Source organism: Pongo pygmaeus, chromosome 11 (genome assembly GCF_028885625.2).
Source record: "Pongo pygmaeus isolate AG05252 chromosome 11, NHGRI_mPonPyg2-v2.0_pri, whole genome shotgun sequence".
In the NCBI taxonomy this organism is placed as follows: domain Eukaryota; kingdom Metazoa; phylum Chordata; class Mammalia; order Primates; family Hominidae; genus Pongo; species Pongo pygmaeus.
The window spans coordinates 118358946-118384189 of NC_072384.2; the positions used below are offsets into that span (position 1 = coordinate 118358946).

Genomic DNA, 25244 nt, shown 5'->3' on the forward strand with positions numbered 1-25244 from the left:
TCCTGCCCCTGATGCTGCCTGTGCCTTCCTGTGGATGAGATGTCATTGAGCAACATGTCACCCACGGAGCAGGATCCCTCAGGACAGTGGGTCACACAACCAGGAGGCACTGCCTTAGCCCAGGCATTACTAGGCCTTCATGTACTTCCCAGTTCTGCCACTACTTGCTATAGACCCTGGCCACGCCCCCTCCCTCGGCTCACCTTCTAATCTGCAAAATGGGATGCCTAGATCGTCACATGATAGCTCACCATGATTCTAGTTTAGGCCCAAATTCACCCCCTCTAAGAGGTATTCCCTGACCATCCCCATTAAAAGAGCCCCGTTCCCCTCCTATCAGTTCTTGTGTCTGCAGTGCCCTCTTTCCTTCCTAGCCTCATTGCTGTCTGACATTGTCTTGTTTGTATGGTTATTCATTTCATGTCCATCTCTCTCATTAGGTATCAGCTCACCAAGGGAAAGGACTGTTTCCTATTCACCTAGATATCTCAGTGCTTGGAGCCATAGTAGATGATTTAAATTTTGCTGAATGAATAAATCCATCCCTGCCCTGTTTCCTGCCTGGGCTATTGTGAGACTCCAATGAGACCATGTGGTTGAAAGCCCTCAGTAAAACTGTCTAAACTCTCCCAACAGAAGGTGACCCTTATCATGAGTCTCTGACCTCCCACAGCAGGGGGCAGTGATGCAGCCTCCCGTAGACTCATTCAAGCACTGAAGCAATCCTGCCTCCAGGGCCAAGAACAGCACACGCCTTCCTATACGAGTGCCTTCTTATCCCCAGACTCATGCTTCCCCATGAAGGTTGCACTGCTCTCTAGCACAGGCCTCAGAGTCAAGTGCTGTGCCAATCTGTGGGCACACACCACAGGCTGGCTCCCAGGCTCTCCTGAGTGGTGTGCCTGAGCTCACACCACTGCAGGCTGGCATCTGAAAACCTGCGCCTGGTACACCCCCACCTAGGCACAGCTATCCCATCCCTGTGAGTACACAAGTCTAGTCCCCACATAGAGTGAGTGCACACATACATGCAAGGGGCTGTGAGCCCGAGACCCACCTTCTTTGGGATGGCTGGCCAATGGGCACAATCTTATCCTCATAGAACCGCTTCATTGCAAACCGGTCCAGAGCCTGGTCCGCACTGCAGGGAGAGACAGGTGGTCAAAAGAGGCAATTCCTGCAACCAAGAGCCGCTTGTTTTCCCCACCCCTGCTCCCTCAGACCTGCAGAGCACTCTGGCCAAAGAGCACCTTTGTCCTGGAGGAAAGACAAGCCTCTTCCCCCTGACATCCTGTGCTGAGAAGCTTTCAGGAAAAGAGTGCTTCAGCATCTCTCCAACTGTGCAGGGCGGCACTCAGCCCAGGCTTTAAAGCTCAGCAGCCTGGGAGCCCAGCTCAGGTTTACCACTTATGAGCCCCGTGTCCTGGTATAAGTTCCTGAATCTCTCTGAACTTCATTCTCCTCACCCATCAAATGAGGGTGATAATTGCCCCTTCCTCAAAGGTGACCATGGAGATGAAGCGAGGGAACATCCATAAAGAGCTTGGCACTCATGGCACACAGTAGGGGTACAGGAGTGCAGTAAAGGTGCAGACTCATCTTTGCTTATCATTAAGCAAAGATGAGGACTGGCTTGGGTTGCTCGAATTCCTAAAACTACAGCCTCCTGGCAGGCCCTCCACGGAAGATTCTACTCATCCTCACAGAGCACTCAAAGAAGTCACTTTCAAATGAAAAGATCACGAAGCTCCAGTGACTTCCCATCACTCTTAGAGCAAACTCCAAAGTCCTCAGTGAGGCCACGAGGCCCCATGGCTCTGCCACCTCCCATCTTCCCTTCCTCTTCCTCTTCCCTCACTTGCTCAGCTTCAAACACCCCAGCCCCACGCATTCCCGTCCTTCCTCTTCTCTCAGTGTGCAGGGCTCATCCCACAGGCTTGATAAGGCTCAGCCCTTCCCATCCTGGTCACTCAGGTCTCTGTTCCAGTGTCACCTCATCAAGAGGCCTTCTCTAACCATGTACCTGCCTCGCCACTGCCCTTCTTGAGTCCCTTTACTCTTTCACGATAATTATCACCTGCTATTACTAATGTATTTGTTTACGTGTTTAATGCCCATGAGGGCAGTGGCCTGGCTTTGCCCTCTGCTGCATTCCCAGGACCTAGAACAGAGCCTGGCACATTGTCTGTTCAATATTTATTGTTTTTTTCTTTTTGAGACAGAGTCTCCCTGTCTCCCAGGCTGGAGTGCAGTGGCGCCATCTTGGCTTACTGCAACCTCCGCATGCCAGATTCAAGGGATTCTCCTGCCTCAGCCTCCTGAGTAGCTGGGATTACAGGCACCTGCCCCACCATGCCCGGCTAATTTTTGTATTTTTAGTAGAGACAGGGTTTCACCATGTTGGCCAGGCTGGTCTCGAACTTCTGACCTCAAGTGATCCACCTCCCTTGACCTCCCAAAGTGCTGGGATTACAGGCATGAGCCACTGCGCCCAGCCATATTCCTTGTTGAATGAATAACAAAACGAATGGGTGAATCCCTCTGCCTCCCTGCAGAGTGGGATTGGAAAGGGAGTCAGTGGCTGGATATTATCTATTCTTGTTCCAAACACCTAGGTAGGAAGAGGGCCCTGTTGTCCAGAGGCAGAGGAATGGACGAGACAACTTCTAGATTGTTTTGCCAGACCCAGATCTGATCCGACATTTCTTTCTGACTCCCTTCCTGCTGGCCCAGGGAAAAAGAAGGCAGTTTGTCAAGGAAAAGTGGCTCCAAGGAGCTGGCCGCATGGGGTGCTCAGGACAGGGCCTGCCTCCCAAGGCTGCCCCACCAGAACCCCTGATAGAGAAGTGGACTCTCCTCCCTCCCGCCCTCTGTCCACAGGCTCCTGCCTCAGAGCCGGGGGCCCCTTCCCCCGTCCTCATCGCTTCTCATTCCTTCTGTGCATATCCGCTCACTCCAGGGAACAGAGAGGCTGGATGAGAGGGTGGATGAACAGAGTGGGTGGATGACAGGATGGGGGGTCACACTGTCGATGTTCAGAGGATGGGAGGCTCCAGGCCCCTCTTACCTGGCAGAAATGTTGCTGTAGTGCATGTAAGCCGCGATGACAACTCCTATCCTGCCTCGGTTTCCCTGAAAGAGCCCCAAACACAAAAGCATTTATTTCTAAGGCCAGCCTTGCTGCCCCAGAGCTTATCTAGAAGCCTTGGTGGAAAAGAGTCAGGGCTGGAGACAGGGGTGTGGATTTAAGGGAGAACATAAGGAGGAAAGGGGCTTCAGGGGAGGGAAGCAGGTGGGGACTAAGTCTCAGAAAAAACATAGCTGATCATCCACTGCCGTGGACATAAGCTGATGTCCCCTACACTTCTTAGAAGTGCCCCCCAAGACAGAATCTATTATCCCCTAGAAAGAAAAATACACACAGACTTATATGCTCACAAAATCCAAAGATATAGGCAGGTACACACAATCATCCAAGGACACATTCAGGCACACACACACGTGCGCACGTGCATGCGCGCACACACACACACACACACACACCCCCACAGCTCTGACCTTGTTGTGTAGAACAACGACATTGTGAGGGTCTGCATTGAGCCATGTGTCCATGGCCTTACAGATGCTGCAGATCTTCTCCAGGGCTGGGGTGTGGAGGTCGGGCCAGCCAAATTCCAGTACCTGTGGCCCAAGCCATGAGTGAGAAGAGGGCAGAAGCCCTGCAGAGCCAACCAAGCCAGCGGGAGTTGCCTACGCCACGTGCCAGTACCTGGGCGGCGGCCCGCAGCTGCTGGTTCCTACCAGGACTTGGTTCCTCCCTGCCCACTGGCCAGCGAGGAGGCAGGGGAGTGAAGGGCAAAGGCCATGCATGACCCAGTACTGGGGACCCTGGGCCCGGGTCTTAGCCCTGGCACTGACTCACTGTGGGGCCTTAGGCCTCAGGTCCTCTTCCAGCCTCAATTTCCCCATATGTGTGTTAAAAAAAAACAAACAAACAAAAAGAAAGGCTTGGAGCTGATGACCCCAGGGGTCCCTACATAGGACTGACCTCCAACATGCTAAGGGGCCCCAAGCACTGTCCTCAAGCTCTTCTCCCACGGACAGCCCTGAGGCCTGGCTCAGGCTGCGAGAGGAAAAAGCAAAAGGCTGTCTGATGTTCATGATTCTTTTCTAGGCCCTGGTCACACAAACCATCCACTTTCCAGGCCAGCCAAGGGCAGCCTTAAGGACACAAAGGGCAGACCTGAATAGCAGGCTTCGGGCCTCTCAAAACCTTTCTAGACTCACCAACTTTAAAGTAAAAGAGAACTCTGCAAGGACCCATAGAGCACACCTAATCCAGCCAGGCCACTTTCAGAGGGGCACACTGAGGCCCAGAGAAGTCTGTCACCCACCCAGGGTCACACAGCAGAATGTACCAAACTCTCAGAGCTAGGAGCAGATGCCCATGGCAAAGCCCACACACAGCCCCCCGAGCAAACAGAATAAAAAGTGGCAGCAGGTCCAGGCGCGCTGGCTCATGCCTGTAATCCCAGCACTTTGGGAGGCCAAGGTGGGCAGATCACTTGAGGCCAGGAGTTTGAGACCAGGCTGGCCAACACGGCAAAACCCCATCTCCACTAAAAATACAAAAATTAGCCAGGCGTGGTAGCATGTGCCTGTAGTCCCAGCTACTCGGAAGGCTGAGGCAGGAGAATCGCTTGAACCCAGGAGGCGGAGGTTGCAGTGAGCTGAGATCACGCCACTGCACTCCAGCCTGGGGGACAGAGGGGGACTGCATCTCAAAAAAACAAACAACAACAAAAAAAACCGGCAGCTGGAAGGTCGAAAGCAGCGACTCCCAACTGCTTTAAATCCAAAAACTAAACATCTCACACCTCCAGCCTCACCTAAGAGATTCTGTGTACTCCCCAGCAGGTAGACATGAGTGGAAAGTCACTGCCCCAAGCTTTGCTTTCTGTAATTGGCATTGTGGAAACGATAAATAGATCATTTTCCATTTTCCAGATATAAGACGGCACTCTGACTTTGAATAGGCTTTTCAAACTGTCACAGCATTTTCCCCAAGATTATTATGTGGGAACCCCAGAGAGGGAGCCCATCTGTTCTCCTCCTCCCCCACCCCAAAACAGCCCCTGGCTCACCTTGGCATGGAGCTTCGTGATGTCAGGTCTCCGCTCAGAGAGGTTGAACAGCTAGAAGGAGAAAAAGGAACAGAGCATGAGGAGGTGAGGGTGAGGAGGGCGGCGAGGAGAGAGAGAACCATGGCCTGCTGGTCCCAGAAAGAACCATGGCATCATCGCCAACTTCCTCTGAAGAGCCCACGACAGCATCCAACAGAGCGTCAATGTCCTCCCACAGCCAGGGGCCTGGCCACGAAACAGCCATGAGCTCCCTGGACCTCCTGTGCCTGCTCTCCCTCTCTCTCCCCTGATAGGAATACTATCCATACGTGAACATGCAGGTGAGTCCCAGCAGACACACTGTCACCAAGAGGAACTCAACTCTAGGTCCTCAGGATGAAAAGGGAGAGAGAGAGAGAGAGAGAGAGAGATGTAGACACTCAGCCACCCCGCTCCGTGAGCAGACATCCCCAGTGGAAGACGAGAAGGGGATGGAACTTGTCTCCAGTCCCGCTTGCCTCTCGCCACACTGAACGGGAATCCTGCAGTGTGAGATGATAAGTAGTTGGCAATCTCCGGTTTCCACTTCACACCTTGACCCTAAAACCTCATCCCATGAGGTTTCAACCTCTCTGTCACCAGACTTCCTCCATCAGAGGGGCAAACCATCCTGGGTGGGCCCAATCAGACCCTTGACATACCTCTCCGGGCACATGCCTTTCAATGCCTGACCACAGGGGTCCCGTTCCTGACCACTGGAATCCTAAGGAATTCTCCAGTCTCTGGAATTCCTGCCTCTACCTCCGAGGGGGGCATGCAGAACTTCCCACCTCCACCCCACTGCCTAGGAAACTCAAAGGCCACTGTATCATCTCCTGGGGAGAAAAGGGGACAGTCCAGTCTGGAATAGGCAGGATAGAGAGAGGGGTGGCAGGGCACCAAGTCCCATAGAACCCTGGACTCCTAAAATCAGAAATAGGTGGATTTGCGTCCACTCTTGCACTCTGTAAAGGAATACACTTTATTATGGCCATCACTCAATGAATGTCTGCCACCTGCCAGCCTGTGTTAAGGACTTTACATCTAACAGCTGGCTTAATTCTCTCAACAACAATAAGAGGTAGATCTTAGACCCACTTTACAGATGCAGAAGCTAGGGCGTAGTGAGGCTAAACAGCCAAGATCATGTAGTTAGTAAAGGCAGAGACAGAATTTGAACCCAGGACTTTCTGATGTTTAAAGCCAGGCTCTTAACAATGCCCCAATGCAGCTAACAGGTGGGTCTCTATAGTGGTTGAATAGTATCCTCAAAATGTCATGTCCACCCAGAACTTCAGCATACAACCTTATTTGGAAATAGTGCCTTTGCCAATGTAAGTAGTTAAGGATCTCAATATGAGATCAACCTGGATCTAGGGTGGACCCTAAGTCCAATAATTGATGCCCTTGTAGGAAGAGAAGACACACAGAGAGACACTGAAGAAGGCCACGTGGAGATGAAGGCAGAGATTGGAGTGATGCGCTACAAACCAAGGAATCCCACCAAAAGCTAGGAAGGGGCAAGAAGGGATTCTCCGCCATAGGATTCAGAGGGAGCATGGCCCCACCAACACCTTGATTTCAGATTTCCAGCCTTCAGAACTGTGAGAGAATAAATTTCTGTTATTTTGAGCCACCAGATTTGAGGTAGAGTCATCACTTGGTGTCTATGGGGGATTTGGATCTAGGACCCCTCCACCCCGCCGTGGATAGTGGATACCAAAATCCATGGATGCTCAGGTCTCTTACATAAAATATGTACTATTTGCATATAACTTGCATATAAAACATGTACTATTTGCGTATAACTTATGCATATACTTCCGTAGACTTTAAATCACCTCTAGGTTACTTGTAATACCTAATACAATATAAACGCTCTGCAAATAGTTGTTCTGCTGTATTGTTTTTATTTGTATTGTTTTTTATTGTTATTTACTGTTGGGTTTTTTCTGAATATTTTCAACTCATGATGGATTGAGTCCAAAGAGGTGAAACCCATGGATAGAAAGGGCCACCTCATTTGTTACAGCGGCCCTGGGAAACTAATGCGGCCTCCTACATCCCACCTCAAACACCCTGGGGGCAGCCACCTGAGGTTGTATAGATCAGATCTGTGGGTCCAGTCCACAGGCACCTCCCTCTAAAATGGACCTGAGCCCTCCTCTGGGGCCAAGGACGGATCGGCCTTTCTGCGTTAGTGGAGACCACCGCCAGCACCTCTCTCCCATGTGCCGAGGTGACTCCTCTGGGCTAGGCCGAGCCAGGTGCCAGCAACCCAGGGTCCCTTAAGACACATGTTGCCAAGACTCTGCCCTCAGACTTCTCAGAGGCACCGACCCTGTGCCAGCTCTGCCACTTCCTGACCCTGCAACCTTAGGCAAATAACCCCACCTCTCTGTGCTCTAGCAAGTGCCTGCTTGCTATGGCTGCTGCAAAGGTTAAGTGCGTGGAAAGCAGTTGGAACAGGGCCTGTCTAGTAGCAAGCGCTCAATAACCTGAACTCTTATTGTTACTCTCTTCTCCTGGCCAGCACACACATGCATACACAGAGTTCCAGATGCTACATTCCACCTGCAGCACACTCCTTAGAGGAGAGCTGGGCTGGAGAGTGATTGAAGACTCAGGCACAAGAGCTGCCTGAGGGGAAAGGCAGATAAACAAAGAGAAGAGGGTGTGCTGGCACAGGGCCTGGTGGCAGGGATACCAGTCACGAAGAGGTGGTGAGCAGATGGAAGCATAGAGGGCGCAGGACGATGGGCGCGAGGCTCCATCCTCACCAGGTAGTTGCCTCCATGTTTGGACTTCAGCATCTGGGCCACCTCACGGAGGTTGCTCCGGAAGTTCTCCTCATTGGCTGTGCTGGGGAAGGAGACAGCGATGATCCTCTCTGTGACGTACACCAGGTCCAGCTCACAGCTGTCCTCCATGGTCCGGCTCACACTCATGTTTCTAGGGAGACAGCAGGCAGCGGAGGGTCCATATCAGAATCCAGCCCACAGTGAAGGCCCCAGATAGCTGCACCACATACACACCCTGTGTGACCCCCATATGCAGCCCAGGGTGCTTGTCTGCTCTTCAACCCAAGGCCAAGGCCACAGGCTTCCTCTGGCAAGGCCAGTGAGGCTGGCTCGGGAGTGCCGGCGAGAACAAGCTGGGTAGGGCTGGCAAGGACCTCAGGCCATTTCAGAACCAAACCGTGATGACACCAATTCTTGGTTCCCATCAGTCCTTTGGTCACTGCCTTCAACCTGTGACTCCAGAGCTCAGAGCCAGGGCCAGACTGGCCCAGGAACCCAGGAGCTCTGGCTCCCGACACCGGCTGCCTGGCCAGGCAGAAGTCTCCTAAAAGGGCCCAGACTGCTCTGGAAAAGGAAGGAGAGCCTGCGCTGGGCGCTCTCCAGCCCCGGAACAGAGCCTTCCCACTGCCCGCCCCTAGCTCTTGAGCTGTGGAGTGGGCGGGAAGCCTCTCAGGGGAGGGGGCACCTCAGGTGACACGTTCACCTGGGTTCCAGGTAAGCCAGACCACAGCACACATTCCAGCCCTCCCGGAGGCAGGCCAACTCCTGCCCTTTGTTCCTTGGCCTTCTCCCCACCTCTGGCAGCTCCCACCGCCTGCCAGAGCTGCTTCTTGGCAGCAGCCTCCCTGATTTCTAAGGGCCCAGAAAACAAGAGGGCACAGAGCCCTTGCTGCTGCAGTGGCGGGCAGCCGCCAGCACCATGCATTTCCCGGAGAGATGGGGAGGCCCCTGGGCTGGCCATCCTCTCCACTGGGCACTGGGTGAGGAAGGGAGGGGCTCACATCTTTACATCTCTCCCAACTTTTCTTCCAGAGGAAGGGTCCAGGATGCCCACTGGGGAAGCCCACCTCTTGCTTCTAGAAGCACCTCCCCCATCCCTCCAGCTTTTTCCCCAATCATCAGCCTCCTAGTGCCTCGCTTCCCCCTCTATCAAATGTGGGCAGCACTCACATTTCTTTCTGCTAACCTTTCACCACAGCGGGATAAAGTGGAGAGTGGAGGGCAGCAAAAGGAATACCACTGGGGTATTCAAAAGTGTTGAGGGCTCTCTGGCACTAGACAGAACAGGCCCCCCAGATGCTGAGAAGCCATGAGGAATCCAGACCTCCACCAGGGTTCAGTCCCAGTCCAGGTGGGGTGTGGAGATGGGGCAGCCAAGGATGAGGCATGGCAAGACCTCTCTGGTGGGACGACAGGGGCCTGAGTCCCAGCCACTTCTTGTCCCTATGGAAAGCTTCTCATTGCAGCTGTGGGGGAGAAGTTTCTATCTCAAGCCAACTGCCTACCCAAGGACAGTTCTTGTAGGTGGTGACCAGTCTGGGACAAGAAGCCACACGCACACATACCTGCAAGCAAGTGGGTGTGAGGGCGGGGAGCCTCAGCTAACTTGCAGCATCCCCTCCTCCCCACCCTCCAAAACCCCTCTCTGTCTTGGCTCCAAGGAAGAAACTAGAATGTCAGAAAAACTCACAAGCCAAGCTCCTGTGATTTCAGCCTCTCCCTCAGCACAGGAGGGGGAGCAACAGGGGCCGTGCTGGTGAGGGCCATGAGTCAGACGTGGCCCATCCGGGGCGCTGACCCGCCCCTGTCTACAGGCTGGATCCTGGGAAGGATGCAAAGGCAGAACAGTGCCACCAGCCGGACAGCCTCAGCATCACACTCTGCATCCACCTGCCCAGGTCTAAGGGAAGGAGGGGAGCCTCTAATGAGCCACCTCCAGTCTGTGGACAGCTGGCAGCTGGGCCAGAAACTTCCAAGGGCTTCGACTCTACCCCAGGGCTGGCATCCCCAATCATCTCAGGAGCCTCAGTGGGTGAAGGTAAGGCAGAGAGGGCAAAACAAGCTCTCTGGATCACCAGGACACAAAGTCCCTTGTGCATCCCCTTCCCCCGGCCCCTGACAGCATAGCCAGATAGGGAACTTTCCTTTCATAAATGACTCTGCCCAGTCAGAATCCCGTCTGCAGAGAGGAAGAGATCCAGCATAGGCCTCGATGCCCACCAGCCCTAAACGCAAATCCAAGTGCTGCCTCTTGGTGGCTGTGTGACCTTTACAAGTCACCTCATCTCTCTGAAACGCTGCTCTACCAAAGGGAATAAAATACGTACCTTGCGGGGTTGTTGCAAGGACTAGATGAGCTCATGCAGGTAAATAAAGACTCAGCTCAAGGGCTGGCTAAGAGCTCAAAACACAACTGTTGCCAAGGGCATCTGCACGCATCCTCTCCTGTGCCTTTCACGTTTGCCCACACTCCCCACCCGTGGCTTTATGGCTGCAGTCCGGGGGACCCAGAGGCAAGACTTAACAGGAACACCCACAGGGACCCCCCTGCTTGCACTCCCGCCCCCTGCCCCTGTGGGCCAGGCATACCTGATGGGCTGGAGGTGGGGCTGGACACTCGGGGTGACCCTGGCGGAGCCCTGGGAAGGAGAGAAGAGAAGCAGCATTATGCAGGGGTGGGCAGGATGGCGGGAGGAGCACACCAGAGAGCTGTCCACGGGGGCAAACATGATCCTCTTCTCCTTTCCCTGCCAACATTCTGGCCCTGCCACCCTAACCCCTGCAAAAACACAGCCTGCCCAAAGCCAAAGCCATCAACACTGATTCCACATCAGTGTGCCTGCCTGTGTGCAAGCCCCAGAGGGACGAAAGGAAGAAATCCCGAATGCTGAGGAGTGCACCCCACTGGGCTGGTGCCATCCACACTGAGGGCACATTCAACAGTTACTGAATCAATGGAAACACATTTCCCTTTGATTCACTCGCCAACACAAGAGAAACCCCAGGAGGAGAATACGACTGCCACCACGAAAGGAGCGATGAGAGTAATGGTGCCCCTCTGTCTTGCCACCATCACCCCACACTTCTCTGCTTGCAAGCTGGAACATCAAGTCATTCAATTGAGTTTAGAGACCAGAACAGGCAGGTGGAGCATGCAGGAACCAAGACAAGGCCTAAGGCAGTGAGCCACACTCCTGAGGGCCCACTCCCCACTGTCTGTGGCAGACAGTAGCCATCTCACCCACTCCCCTCTTCACAGCTGTCGAGTGGTACAAACTTAAGCAAATGGGCCCAATCCATCCCAGGGCAGCAGGATGGCATGGCGGGTGTGAAAGCACAGGGTCAGGGGCCCACAGACCACAGAGTTTGGATTCCAGGATCCTGCTGGGCAGCCCTGCCAGTTAGTTAACCCCTCTGAGCCTCTTGTAATGTCACATGTAAAATGGGACAACCTTCAGGCTGGCAGTGAGGATCCAAAGGAGTTATGCATATAAGGCACTTCGCATCATGCCTGGCATTCACCAGATGACAGCTGTTGTTTTTGTTGTTACTTTTGTATCAAGAAAAATGAAAAGGGTAGTTACAACCAAACATTCACCTCTATAGAAAATCAACACCCTGCATCGCCTCTACCCATCCTTCCAGCCACCTCACAGGATGCGGAATCGGGACGGCCAGTTTCTAGATTCTCAGAACTCCTGAGCCCATTGACACCTTCCAAACACCCATGTGCCTCTCAGAAAATGGTCTTTTCCTACCACCAAGTTGCAGCCTCTTCTTTAAAGAGACAGGACCACAATCTGCCAAGAAAGGAAGAAACTGAGGCACAGAATACTTACCCTCAAGTCCCTGGGAAGTTGACAGCCATGCAGGATTCACACTCCAACCTGGGGCTTGACCACAGGGTCTCCAAGAAGAGGAGCCCCTGCACCCCTCTCCTGGCTCTGCAGTGCCTACGAGGCAGGATAGGTGGGCTCCGAAGTCCAGCTCCCAGCTGAGCCCCAAGTTAGAGCAGCTCTGCTAAGAGGGAGACCCTCCATCCAGCCGTCCGGAATAAGGCTCTGCCCAGAGTCCGCTCTGTCCCAGCTGCCTCGGACCAATGAGCAGCTCCTCAGCAGTGAAGGAGGGAAGAGCCAAGTGGGGCTACTGGGGGGAAGTTTCTAAGTCTCACAGCTCTTCTGGCCCTGAGGACTCCAGTTTGCATGAGTCAAGCTTGTGGGTGGGGGGATTAGACAGGGGTGGAGCTGGGAGTCAACGAGTGACTGTGTTTGGTTTTCAAGACCCAAACCAGGCTGTTCCAAAACTGCCCCCTCAGAGGAACACAGAAACCCAACACTTCATCCATCTCCATTTCACTGGTCCCTAATGAGGAGTCCCTGAATCTCTCCAGGCCCTAGGCCCTGCTCCAGTCCCCAGGGCCACCCTGCTATAAATAGCCCCTTGAGTTTCATCTGTTGCTGATCCGTAGCCACTTTTGGAGGAAGCCACCACAGCTGCTTTGAACAACTGGAAGCCACAACGGTAGCCAAGACGTGAGGTGTAGCCAGGAGCATGGGACCAGACCCAGGGAGCTGGAGAAAGACAATGGGCCATATTGATATGGGCTTGGCAGGGGGACCTGGGGAACCAAGGGGGGCTGGGAGCCTGCAAAGGTGCAGGGGTAAGCAGGACAGGGGTAAGCAGGAGGCCAGGAGACCTGGCTCCCGTTTCCCCACCGCCCTCTTCCAAACGTTACAACACTCCACATTCCTCAGCCTCCCCACCCCAAAAAAGCCAGTGAAGATAAATAAAAACTTGGCCCAAACAGAGTCTGGCCAGGCCGCCTCCAGAGGTGATAAGGCAAAGTCCAAGCCCGATCTGCTCCACCGGGCGGGGAGGGGAGGGGAGGGGAGGGGAGGGGAGGCATGGGGAGGAAGCCACCCTGGACAGTGACCCCACTGCGGAGGATGGGGGACGAACAGCTGGGACTGTCATCCCCTGATGAATCACTGGGCTGCCCTCTCACTGACGGGGCTTCCTGTTTTCTGCAAAGTTTGGGGGCACGTGACCCTTGCTGGCGGACAGCAGACATGCACAGTGACACGTCTGAGTGTCGGTACACACAGACAGACAGAACTCAGAGAACAACAAATGGGCTGGGGTGGGGGGACGGCATGTCAGCAAACACACCCTACTGCTCCAGAAACACAGGTGACCTCACACGAGGCTAGAGATGGTGCCTTTGGAAGCATGCCTCATCACGTAGGCTTTTTACAAGCACAGTGGGAGTAAGTCAAGGCATCCGGTCATCCCTGGGCCTCCAATCTTCATGCTCATTCTCTCATTCAGCAAACATCCACCGAGTGCCACCAGCTGTGTGCCCAGCCATGTTCTAGACACCAGGGGACAAAGGAAGTGAAGTCCCTGACCTCAGAGAACTTGTATTTTACAGACCATGATACTCATCAACATACCCAGTGTGAGGAGTAGAGGTTCCGTCTCATTTATCCATCTGCAAAATGGGCACTGCACAGTGCTCACATAATCTTCTGCCTGCTCTGCGTAGAGCCCCTAGGGAAAATGACTACAGGACTTTACAAACTTTATTTTAAAAAGAAAAATAAGCTCTCGCCTGCCTGTAATCCTATTCTTTTCCTCTCCGGGGATCACAAAGCGCCTTACCCACATGGCTTTGAACTTCTTCCCGGCTCCTCTCAAGACATAGGTCAATTATAGAACTTTTCATCCAACTCTCTAAACACCAAACAGAACTCTCCCCTATCCTTACCTCCAAAACACAGTCCTTCCTTTGCTGAAAGGGCACCATGAAAGGAGATTCGACAGCCTCCCAGACAGAGTGTCTTACTTTTCTCACTGTCAGGAAGTTCCTCCTGGTATCTAACCCTCATCCTTCCTGCTGCAGATTCAGCCAACTCTTTTTGCCTTGGTCCTCATTGCAGGCAAGAGTGGATCACCACTCAGACACTACTGGGTGGCTCAAGGTCTATGACCCCAGGTTCTGTTATCTGCTGCCTTCTTCCCCATCATGAGGCAAGGAGCAGGAACCCCCAGCCTTGGGTGGGGTTGGTTTGAAGCAATGCCTCTGTGGGAAGAGCCCTGCTTTCCTTTGAGGTCCACAGACCAAACACAACAGCTCAGGACCAAAAGAAAAGCCATTTCCTGAGCCTAGGTCCCCAGAGGGGCACAGTTGGGAGGAGGGTCTGTAAGCGAACACCAGGGGCCTTGTCAGGCAGCCAGAGATTGGTGACCAACCTACGTCAGGGGCCCGGCCCCATACCTACATCTCCTCTGGGGGCTGTGGCCAACCCCCACATAGCACCCCCTTCAGCCACACCCCTTCCCCTCTCCTTCCTGCCCAACTAGCCTGGATTTTTCCAAAACAAAGTGCGACACAGCACACTGTCCACAAACCCCACTACACACCAACTCGGCAGGAGGAAAACAGCCATTCCTGCCTGTGAGTCCTGGGCCGTGGGCCAGAGACAGCAACACAGCTTGACAAACAGCCACATTATCACAGCAGCAAGCCCAGGTCCTCCTCCCCCAGGGTGGACTGCTGGAGAGTCCCGTGGCTGGGCAGGGGACTGGCTCAATGACCCTGGAGCCAACCCAACCTGAGACAGGTGACAGGAGCCTTAAAAATTAGGTTTTCTCTCCTCTTTTACAGTACACAGGCCGTTCTGGTAACTGCTCACTTGCTTACCTTTCCAAAGCTCATTTTGTCCCTCCTCCCATATCCAGACAAGACAGCACACTTACCCACCCCGACACACAGGCATAGACACATCCATCCCAGATCACCAATACTTTCTTCTAAAAAAAAGCCAAAGAGCCTCAGTCACAACTAAATGGCCACCTCTTTCTTCCCTAGGACCAACGTCGTGCACACTCTTGGAATCAAAAGTTCTTCATGACGTCTAAGTTCACTCTTTCTTGCTGTAGCTCTAGTTGACGGGATCCATCTGGCCCAGGCTGGGGATGTGGGGACAGCAGCTCTAGGATGTGGCTCCTGAGTGTGCCCAGACCATTGGCTAGAAGGCTTGGTTCACACACCATCACCCTGTCCCCTTGCTAAAGGTTAGCAGTTCAGGATAACACCAGACCCCAGCAGCAGTCCCAGGAAGGGACAGAGTGGCATTCACCAAATCATTCAGCAACGCCAAGCCTCTGTTTCCTCATCTATAAAGTGGATTTATAGCCTCTGCCATACAGGGGTGTCAGGAGGATCTCAAAACACCCAACACAGCTCCCAGCCCTTAGTCAAAATAACAGTAATAAGAACGGCTCACATTTATTGAGCATGTATGATATATTTTGAGTACATTAAACTTGTACATCCTTGGTAGTAGGTACACACAAAAAATTAGGTTCCCCCTGCACCCCAGCCCCAGAAACATCACAAACCGGGACAAGGGCCCCTCCCCAGTATGAGTACCCCACACCCAGAAGAACTCACGCATACCTTGAGCAGAGCCTTCCCCACTAATTTAAGAGGCATGCTCTCTGCTCCACCTGGAGAGGCCCCATGCGGTCCTTGGGATGCTGCCGCTTTGTAGGGCTGGACGTGCAGGGCTGCCCCAGGGCAATGTGGCAGTGGCATTGGGTTCACCAAGGGAGTCAGGCTGCCTATAGGAACTGCCCCTCCTGCTCCCGCAGCACTCCCTCCAGGGCCCTCCCCACCGTGGGTCAGGCAGCTGTCAGATGATAGGGCCTCGTGCCATCAACATCTACCCCTGTGCCAACCACCAAAACCACTCCCTGTTCCTCTGCAGCCCAGGGCGGGTGAAGACGGAGGGGCCAGCACAGGGGGCACTGTCAGAGAGGGGCAGGGAAGAAAGGAGAAAGCCCCACTGTGCTGGGAGTCTGCCCCTGAGGTATGGAGACAAGACCAACCCCAAACGGGGCTCAAAGCACGTCCTGGAAGAGACCCTGAGCCCTTCTGTGGGATCCTTCCATTTCAGGCATCTGCCCCTTCCCCTCTCCCCAAAATGGGAGGCAGGAGGAACCCAGGGGGACCCGTGGACCCATCTCCCAGCCTCCTCCTGAACCAACAGCATCTAAGCCACACAGTGGAGCTTGCTACTTTCTAAGACTCTTGTCTCCAAGGAAGCAGGCCCTACCACTTCCCCAAGGACTAAGACCCCCCACCAAGAGTCAAGGCTCCTTCTCTGCCTCAGCCCTCAGTTTCCCTTGCTGTGGTTTTGAGCATTTCCCCTTACTCCCCATGGCCACTCATCACACACCCTCTCTCCTCCCACCCGCCCTGAGCACCGAGGCCTGGCGCAGTCGCGGATGAATGAGCTCTGGATCCCGCTTAGATGGAGGCGGCAGCAAAGGCTGAGGCCCAGCCTGTAAGGAAATGGGGCTGCCCACAATGCCAGCCTCTCCTTCTAGAGAGAGGTAAAGGAAGCCCACGAAACAAGGCATTATCCACCTCCCGCCCCATTCCCCCTGGCCACCAGGGCCCAGCCCCATCCTTCTTCTCCCCATCCACACTCACTTTGTCCTCGAGGCTTTTCCGTGTGTTTCCACCCCGGGAGGCTCCTTCTCCCTGCAGACAGAGAAAAGGCAGTCAGAGAGGGGAGGCAAGAAAAATAATCAAAATGCACCCTGCTGGGTGTCAGGAGTGGCAGATGAGGAGGTTGGCAGAGGGGCCTAGGAAAGAACTTTGGTGTTTGTTTCACATTTCTTTGCCCATATCAAGGCCCCCTCAGAGCTAACAAAATCTTCTCCTTTACAACTCACAACTACTCCTGTGGGAGATACTGTTATTCTCATTTTGCAGGTGAGAAAACTGAAGCACGGACAGGCTCATGCCTTGCCCACAGTCGCATAATTAGAACCTTGGCAGAGTCAAGATTTGAACCAAAGTCCTTCATCTCCAAGCGCATGATTTCCTGCTGGCCATCGCCAGGAGATCTCTCTCAGTAGCTAACCTCAGTTTCCCCACGACAGAACCCACCTACTTTCCTCCCTTCATCTTCCGCATAGCCTTGAGGAAACCGTCCGTCTCTCAGCTAGGTCAGAAAGACCTGTTTGGAAAGATCTGCCTGGCTTTCTTGCATTCTGCGTATTTCATAAGGAAGCCCACATTTAACCACCGGCTGCTCCCTCTCAGCTCCCATCCTGCCTCTCCCTCTCTGTCTGCCCAGTTGCCTAGCAGCCCATTTCCAAACACACAGGGATGGTCAGATGCCCTTCTCCCAGCGTCAGCAGCCGCCCCACTACTTCCCTGTCAGTTCCCCAAATCTACTCTGGAAGCATTTCCCCAACCACATCTGTCCACTCTCCCCCAAATCCACTCTCCACTTCCGGCCTTCTCACACCTGCCCAGGCTGTTCCGGCTCCCCCAGCACCACCTGCCATCACTCACCTTGTCCACTACATTCTTTGGTGCATTCTCAGTGGTGATGGGCTGTGGACAGAAGGAGAAACAGCATGAGCCCTCAGGGCAGACATCCCAGGGATGGGCTCTCTCCCCATGGCTAGTGGCCCTGATGGGCAGAATGCCCCCTGAGACAGGGATGATGAGGCCAACCCAAGACTCAGGCATAATCTGGCTGGCCCCAAGCACAGGTGGAAGAGTTTGACATGTGGAAAACCATCCTAATAGTGCTAGAACCATGTGGTTCTACAAACCTTCACCAAAGACCCACGCTCAGTGCCCGGCGCCAGGCCCCTGGGTCATACAGTTGCTGACCCCTCAAATTGGAGGAGGCAATGACCTACAGCGTCTCATTTATTCCCAAGAATCCAGGGAGGTGAGTACTATTACTACCTTTTATCCCCACTCTACAGATAAGAAAGTTAAATGACTGAGCCAATATCATCAACTCTAATAGAAGACGGCAGGATTTGAACCCCATCTTGGGGCTCTAAGTGAAATCCCAGCAGCCTGAAATAGTGCAGCCAGCCCGTCTCATTACTTCAGTGAGCTTTCAGGCCACCCACCACTGGGCCTCACTCACCTCCATTTCCAAGCACAAAGGCTCTGCTCCAGCAGCCCCGGCCCCTAAACTCTTCTTGCCTGTTCCCACATCCAGGTCTTTACTTGTGGAATGCCTTCCCCTCTTTTCCTACAAGGAGGGCTCTCTTCCTCCAGTTAGCCCTCCCTGGCCACCCCAGCAAGTGGGATCTCTTTCCCACCTCTGAACTCCAATCACCTCCCTGTCTGGTCCTTAGTGTATGAATAATCTCATCATGGGAATAGATGACTTGTTTCCCCAACTATTGTTTTATTTGTGATTCTTATTCCACCTTCATCCAAAATAGATTCTAAGCAAAATTTGGACCAACTCATTTGGAAACTCCCTCCTACCGGGGTGGATGTAAGCATAGTGGGCCATCAATAAACTCCTGTTGGCTGATCCCATCCCTTACTCTGGCACCCTCCTTTCTTCACTCAGGGCAACAGAAGGGCTTCCTACTAAAGATGGTCTGATTTCTCCCCATAGCAAGAAGAGAAACTTCTTATGCCAGGTTCATCTCCTGATCAGAATCTAGGGCTCTGTTTCCAACTCAGTGAAGTGGTTATGGGGCCCTTAAAGGGCAGAAAGGCCTGAGCACAACTGGAAAGGTTCTGAAGCAAACCTTGACGAGGACAAGTGTGACCCAGGTTTAAGACCATGTGTCTCGGCACAAGAGGCGCCTGCTCCAACCCCATCCCTGAGAGCTGAGGGATGAGCTGCTCATGTCCAAAGGCAGAGGAATGGACAGAATGACCCTCTAAAAGGTTCCAGCATCAGGGAGGAGGAGTGGGCACAGATGGGCATGGAGGAAGAGACTGGGCTGAGCAGAGGTAACAGTGCTCTCTCTGGAAATGGCCCAGACTCGTCTACCCCTACTGCCTGGAAGACAGGCGGCTGAGGCCAAAACTACTCTCCAGGGGATGAAACTTCCTGAGCTGTTCAGGGCCAAGGCAGCTGGGGATGGTAGAAGGACAATGGGGTCCAGGCACAGGGGTTGGGGGGACAGGGGCCAACCCCTCCCACACATCTCCTCCACTATCCTCCCTGCTGCTAGGTACACCACCTTCTCTCCACCTGGAGTCTGAGGATGGCTCTGGAGAAGGAGTAAAGATGGCACGTTCTGCCCTCTCTCAGCTCAGCCCTAATCCTAACCCACTAATCCCCTAACCCACTCAGGGTAAGTCAGAGCTCTCGGAGCTGCCTGCTTGTTAGGACCAGGTGCTCCCCTCAGCCGCCAACAACCCAGCCCCACCCACCCCTCTACCAGGGCCCACCCCTGCTCCCCCCTCCCCCACCCACTAGAGCAGTGTCACCCAACCCAGGCCCTCTCCACCCTCCAGCCTTTCCCTTCTTTTCCAGGGCCTCTGTCATTCCCACGTGGAGACCTGAGGTTGGGTAGAACAGCCCAGCTACCTCGTCTCAGAGCTGCTCTGGTCTCCTGTGGGAAGGAAGGGAACTCCCAGAAGGCAGACCACAGCGGAACTGAGATGCAAACCCAAATCCCCCAACTCTAAAGCCCTCACTCCTGACCTGTCCGCTACCCAGCCTCCTAGAATGGACAGACATGGAGTGGGGTGGACAAGCTAGAGATGATACACCTGCCCCAGGCCCATTCAGGGCCCAGAAAAGCCTCTCTTCCTCCTCTGGTTAAAGCCTCCTAATAGGCCTCGACCCTCAGCAGAGCATGAGCCCAGGGGTCTCAAACTTGAACGTGCACAGCACCACCTAGAGGGCTGTTGACACACAGGTGCCTGGGCACCCCCACACACACACAGTTAGACCTACGGTGGGACCCAAGGACGTGCATTTCTACCAGGTTTCCAGGCAACACAGGTCCCAGATGCTTCTCGGAGAACAACCAGCCTGAGCTAACAGCTCCCTTGCCTCCAGGCAGGACAACTCCAGCTCGGAATCAGCTTGGGAGCAGGTGGCAGGATTTGGACCTACTGCTCCCTAAAAGGCCTTGGCAGCAGACTGCCCGGGTCCACATGCTGATCCTCTCGGCTGTTACCTAACTATGCAACCTTAAGCAGGTCACCTTGTCCTTCCTGCTCCTCAACAGGCCCGCACAGGGTTATTTTTGGGGGATCAAATGCAATAAAGCACATAAAGCACTTAGAAGAGTGCAAGACACTAGGAAGCTCTCAATACTTGTCAGCTATCACTATTGTTTATCGTCTCCAGCCTCGGGGCAGCACCTCATATCCCTGAGGCCCAGGCCTTCTCCAGCCCACCCTGCCTCACTGTGATCCTCTTGCCCCACCCCTCCTGGGTCTGGCATGGCGCAGACAAGGGAGCTGAAGTCAATATTAGAAACCACAGGCCTCAGCAGTGCAAGAGAAACTTTCTCCTCCTGCCAGTGATCATCTGAGCACCATCCCCTTTGCCCCCACCCCTTCCCCATGCCAGCTGGAGGCCGGCCACAGGGCGAAGCTTGCCAGAGTTCAGATGCCTTCAGCTTACTGGTTGAGATGTTTTCTGAGGAGCTAAAAATTTCCAAGCCCCCACCCCGCGCACCATCTAAACATCCCAGTTGTCCTGCAGTGTTTGCAAACACAGCCAGCATGCATGCTGCCCGCCCCTCCTCTGCCCTCCAACCCAACTCTCCCAGGATTCAAGTCCTATTTCTCTGTTTCCCAACCACTGCCAGCCTTGGGGCTACTGGGAAAGAAAAAGGTGTGGGACTGGTAACAGGAGGGCAGGATCCCCTGAGGCTGCCACTGCCCCAGGCCCTGCAGGGAGGCCGGGGCCAGTGGGAAGCCCTAACATTGACACTGCCTAGTGAATCCAGCTGGCACTCCCGGGAGCCTCTGGAACCGAAGCCCCTGACCTTCATCTTCACTCCATTCCTGGCCAGGATGTTTCTACAGCTATCATATACACATACACACACACACACACACACACACACACACACCCACCATCCTTGCATGCCACTCCTGGGGACATCGGCTCTGAGAGGGACTTAAGACATCATCTCCTCCATCCCCCTGTTTCACACATGGAGAAATGGAGGTCCAGGGAGGTCTGATCTGCCCAGCCTTTCATGGCGAGGTTCATGGCATGGCTGGAGCTGGTTCCCAGGTTTGTAAAGCCCACTGCCAGGCTCATCTCACTGCCCTCACCCTTGGCCCCCAGCCATCCTGCTGGCAGGGCGAGCTGGTGCCTCCCTGCAGGCTCTTCTTCTCCTTCCTCCTCAAGTCAGCTGCAGAGGAATGAAGTGGGTGGAGCCCAAACACAGACAGACCCCTATGTCTGTCTCCACCCACTGCCCAGTCTCAGGACAAAGCCTGGAGCTTAAGGTCCTCAGGCTTTCCAAAGTGAGAGCAGCTGACTCACTGTCCCACCAGGGGTCTTCCAGAGTCCCCCCTTACCTCCCAGGAGGGACAACTCAGAATCCAGCTTAGAAGCAGGTGGCAGGGTTTGAACCTATCACTACCTGAAAACCAAGCCCTGCTCTTAGCGGGCCACTCTGCTCTAGAGTCCCAAAACCAGCAGTTAGAGCAAAGCAAGGTGGGGACTAGGGCGAATGTTGGGGCACAACATTTAAGAAGGCATCGCTCTCACTCTGCGGTCCTGCGAGTGCACTTGCATAATCCTGAGAGTGATGACTCCTCAGATCTTGCACCCTAGAGGCCTCACTTGTCTGGTCCTCATCCTGGCCCTGGCCCTGAGATGCCTTTTCATAAACTTATTGCAAGAACTACAACTATTCATTTAGGGCTGGCATTGCCCGGAACACAGTACTGGGCTCTTTGCTTTCCTGATCACCAGTCCTCACAACCACCCTGGGAGGCGAGCATTACCGCAGGGTACAGTTTAGGAAACTGAGGGCCTGGGAGATGTAGTGACTCACCCAAGGTTCCACAGCCAGTCGGTAGGAGAGCTGCTGTTTGAACCTTGCTCCTCACCTCCCCATCATGCTATCTCCCCTCTCCCTGGCAATGATCTCCAGGCAGTTCCTCTGATAACTGCCTTCCTGTGGGGAACAAGCTTTCTGAGAAGTGAAGGCCAGTTGTAGCAGGACTTCTGTCCAGGTCCTCAGTAGGAAGACACTTCTTAACCACACTTCCACAGAAAGAATAGGAACCGGGCTGCAGTAGGAAAGACTGAGATCAGACAACAGAGAGAACTTCCTGAATTCGAGGGGTTGGGAACCACAGGGTGGATAAGGGAAGCTCCACATCCTTTCCTCAATTTTTTTCCAGAAAAAGACACATATGCCCTCTCCACACATGCCTTTACCCTCCCCCACTGCATGGGCCAGAGGAGGGGCCAGGAGGGGCCAGGAGGGGCCTTTCTGCTGGAAGGTTGTGGGGTGGCTGCCAGGACTGCCTGGAGGCTCACACAGGAGGACAGGTCAGTGGCCTGCAAGGAGGGTGGGCTGGGAAAAATGTATCTGTGCTGCTGTTTTAGAGGAAGGAAACAACAGGGTGGGGGAGGTTCCCAAGCCTGAGCCCAGGGCTGAGGGGAAGGGGATTGGGGAAGAGGGTGCACAGAATGCGGGCTCAGCCTCCGGAGGAACATTCCATCCTTACGCCCTGCCCCTTTCCACCCTCCAACTCTCCCGACTCTTGCCCCCTGGGAGGCCTGGAATCTGGGGGGCTTGGGGACCAAAAAGACCCCCCCATGACCACATCTACTGCCATGGCAATGAACTGTGAGGTCACCGTTGCACTGCCTATCAAGAGGGGAAGGAACTGGGAGCTGGCAGGGAGGGCTAGCGAGGGCTGGAATGGCCTCAGACCCAGGACCCAGAGAAAGTTATTCTAGGCTCACTTGTTTCAAAAATAGAAGCACAAGCAAATGCAGGGACGGGGCTAAAAACAGAAGGGAAGGGCAGGGAAACAGCGTTTATGGGGCACTTGGAGCATGGCAGGCTGTGAGATGGCACATCAGAGGTGTGGCCCCATTTAATTGTCCCCACATACAGACCTATGAGAGCCCTCTATCAACAGCATAATCACAAAAACAAGGCAGTGGCAGAAGGCAGCAAAGGGAGAGAGCGCTTTCTCTGTGCCCCGTGCCTCCCAAGGCATCACCTCCCTTCACTGTCATAAGCAAGGGCTCTAGAAGGAGCACTCTGAACACCTTTCTACAAATGAGGAGATGGAGTTTCCAGGGAGGGTGGCCGCTCGATGTGAGATCAGGTCTGCACCTCTGAGTCTGAGACCTCTGAGATCTGCACCTGCCAGAGCCCTGTGCTCTCCCCTCGCTCAGTCTTGAGGAAGTGGGAGCCGATGGGTGAGGGCTGGAGAAAGAGCACTGAGCAGATGGGGCTGGCAGAGGATGCTGGCAGTGGAGCCTGGGACCCTGAAGTATATCTGCTCAGTTGCTCCAGGGGCCACATCCTCTCCCAGCAGGCCCAGGCCACCAGAGGAAAAGAACAGGCTCCATGTGATTAAGGGGAAAGTTATGTCTGATTTCTCCATAGGGGAAGGATCTGGCCAGATCACACCTGTCCTCAGCCCCTTCTCCTAATTCACCCCAAGGGGCCCAACACCCAAATCCTGGCTGAGGCTATGCAACTGTGGACATCCCCAATGCAGCCGGCTTGCACAGGTTGGAATATTTTGTGTTCCCTCTTGCCATGTCCTTCACTGGATATGGCTCTCCTCCCCGACCTGGCCAGGGCACTGGAAGGCTGTGCCCTTCCTCCACACCACTCCAGCCACCCTTGCCTACAGCGTTGAAGCCACACTGAGCATCTATACCAGCCCTGCCCTCCCCTGGCAGTCCCTCCCTGCCAAGCCACCCTGAAACTGGCAGCAGACTCCCAGCTCTAACACCCTGCTTTGGGTCACTTCCCCACTCAGGGACCCAGGATAGCCCTTAGTGCTTAGCACATCAAGTTCAAGTTCCCCAGTGTGGTCTGTGGACTCCTCCAATATCTGGCCCCTTCTCCCTCCAGCCACTCCACTGCTTGCTCTCTCTTCTCCAGGGTGCAGCCTCTGTTCACAGCTGCTCAGGCCCACCAGGCCTGTCACGCTCGTCCCTGCCCCCATTCCTGCACCCACACTGCTCCCACCACCAGCCCCAGGCAGGGCCACCAAGGGTTGTTTGGGCCCTGGTGATAGAAGATTACCTGATTCTCTCTTCCCCCCAGCAAGAGAGACTTGCCCAAAACATTTACACTAGATTGTCTGGCCCTCCTTCAGACTCAGCAATTGGTACCAAGGTCCTACGCCCTTTCTGTTTCAGCCCTGCTACCTTCCAAAATGCCCTCCCTCCTTCCCTCCTCTCTTCTATTTGTTCTAGACTTAAACTAGGCTTGAACAGAAGGCAGGTTTCCCCACCCACCACAGCACAAGCAACTCACGTCCTCCCCTGAACACCAAGCTACCACCTCTGGTCAAAACCCCAGAGTCAGGCACTATTTCCATAGTGTGGTTCTCTCTCTCCCACTGAACAGAGGGTTCCCCGAGGTCAGGACCCTTCACCCTACTTGGGCCTTTCAAAGTGGGGGTTACAGGGGAGGTATTCAGCACGTTCAGGGATGCCTTGACCTCTGTGGATCTTGTCACTTTGTAACCCAGCCAAATAGCAGGATCTCAGTGAGCCCAAGGACTTCTACCCAGGCAGCTCCCTATGGAGCTGGTGCTTCCATCAGCATGGTGCCTTATACCCGATAGGTATCAGTAAGAATGTTTTGGGTTTTTTTGTTTTGTTTTTGTTTTTGTTTTGAGACGGAGTCTCGCTCTGTCGCCAGACTGAAGTGCAGAGGTGCGATCTCAGCTCACTGCAACCTCTGCCTCAGCCTCCCAAGTAGCTAGGACTACAGGCACAAGCCACCATGCCCAGCTAATTTTTGTATTTTTAGTAGAGACGGGGTTTCACCATGTTGGCCAGGATGGTCTCAATCTCTTGACCTCGTGATCCACCCGCCTCAGTCTCCCAAAGCGCTGGGATTATAGGCGTGAGCCACCACGCCTGGCCTAAATGCTGTTCTTTAAGGAGCACTTTGAACCCCTTTTGGAAAATGAGGAGACTGAGTTGCCTCCTCTTTCTGATGACCTCTACCTACCAAGTTCTACGTTGCAGAACAATGGAAAATGAATCCATTTGTCTTTCAACATATTCTCACTCCCTTTCTGCGCCCATCCCGTGTCTTCTCTCTCTAGGCTAAGCAGCCCTAGGGGTTGCACAAGTTGGGGTTTTCAACCTCCCTCCCCATGCTCAGCATCCTCTTGGGAACGCAGTGCTCAGAGTTTGCCCCTCCCCTTTGAAAATCAGCCATTTTTTCAGGATTTCCCAAGGATGGCCACCCACAGCCTGCCCAGTGCCTTGGGATGAAATGCATCGAGTCAGAGTTC

General features: G+C 54.1%; 1 protein-coding gene across 15 annotated transcripts in view; it reads right to left on the minus strand.

Annotated features, from left to right (window-relative positions):
• The window catches only part of TNS1 (tensin 1), a 211352-nt gene that overhangs the window by 89722 nt on the left and 96386 nt on the right, over positions 1-25244 (minus strand). For 13 of the 15 annotated variants that reach the window (XM_063647941.1, XM_063647939.1, XM_063647938.1 and 10 more), the window contains 8 exons: positions 17337-17378; positions 16464-16514; positions 10553-10602; positions 7943-8114; positions 5145-5195; positions 3559-3681; positions 3068-3132; positions 1058-1141 (listed from right to left, as the gene is read on the minus strand). In XM_063647941.1, coding sequence (XP_063504011.1) covers positions 1058-1141; positions 3068-3132; positions 3559-3681; positions 5145-5195; positions 7943-8114; positions 10553-10602; positions 16464-16514; positions 17337-17378 — 638 coding nt within the window. Of the gene's footprint in view, positions 1-1057; positions 1142-3067; positions 3133-3558; positions 3682-5144; positions 5196-7942; positions 8115-10552; positions 10603-11802; positions 12155-15425; positions 15490-16463; positions 16515-17336; positions 17379-25244 lie in introns of those variants that run through there. The other 2 variants (XM_054477283.2, XM_063647943.1) reach the window with 2 other exon arrangements.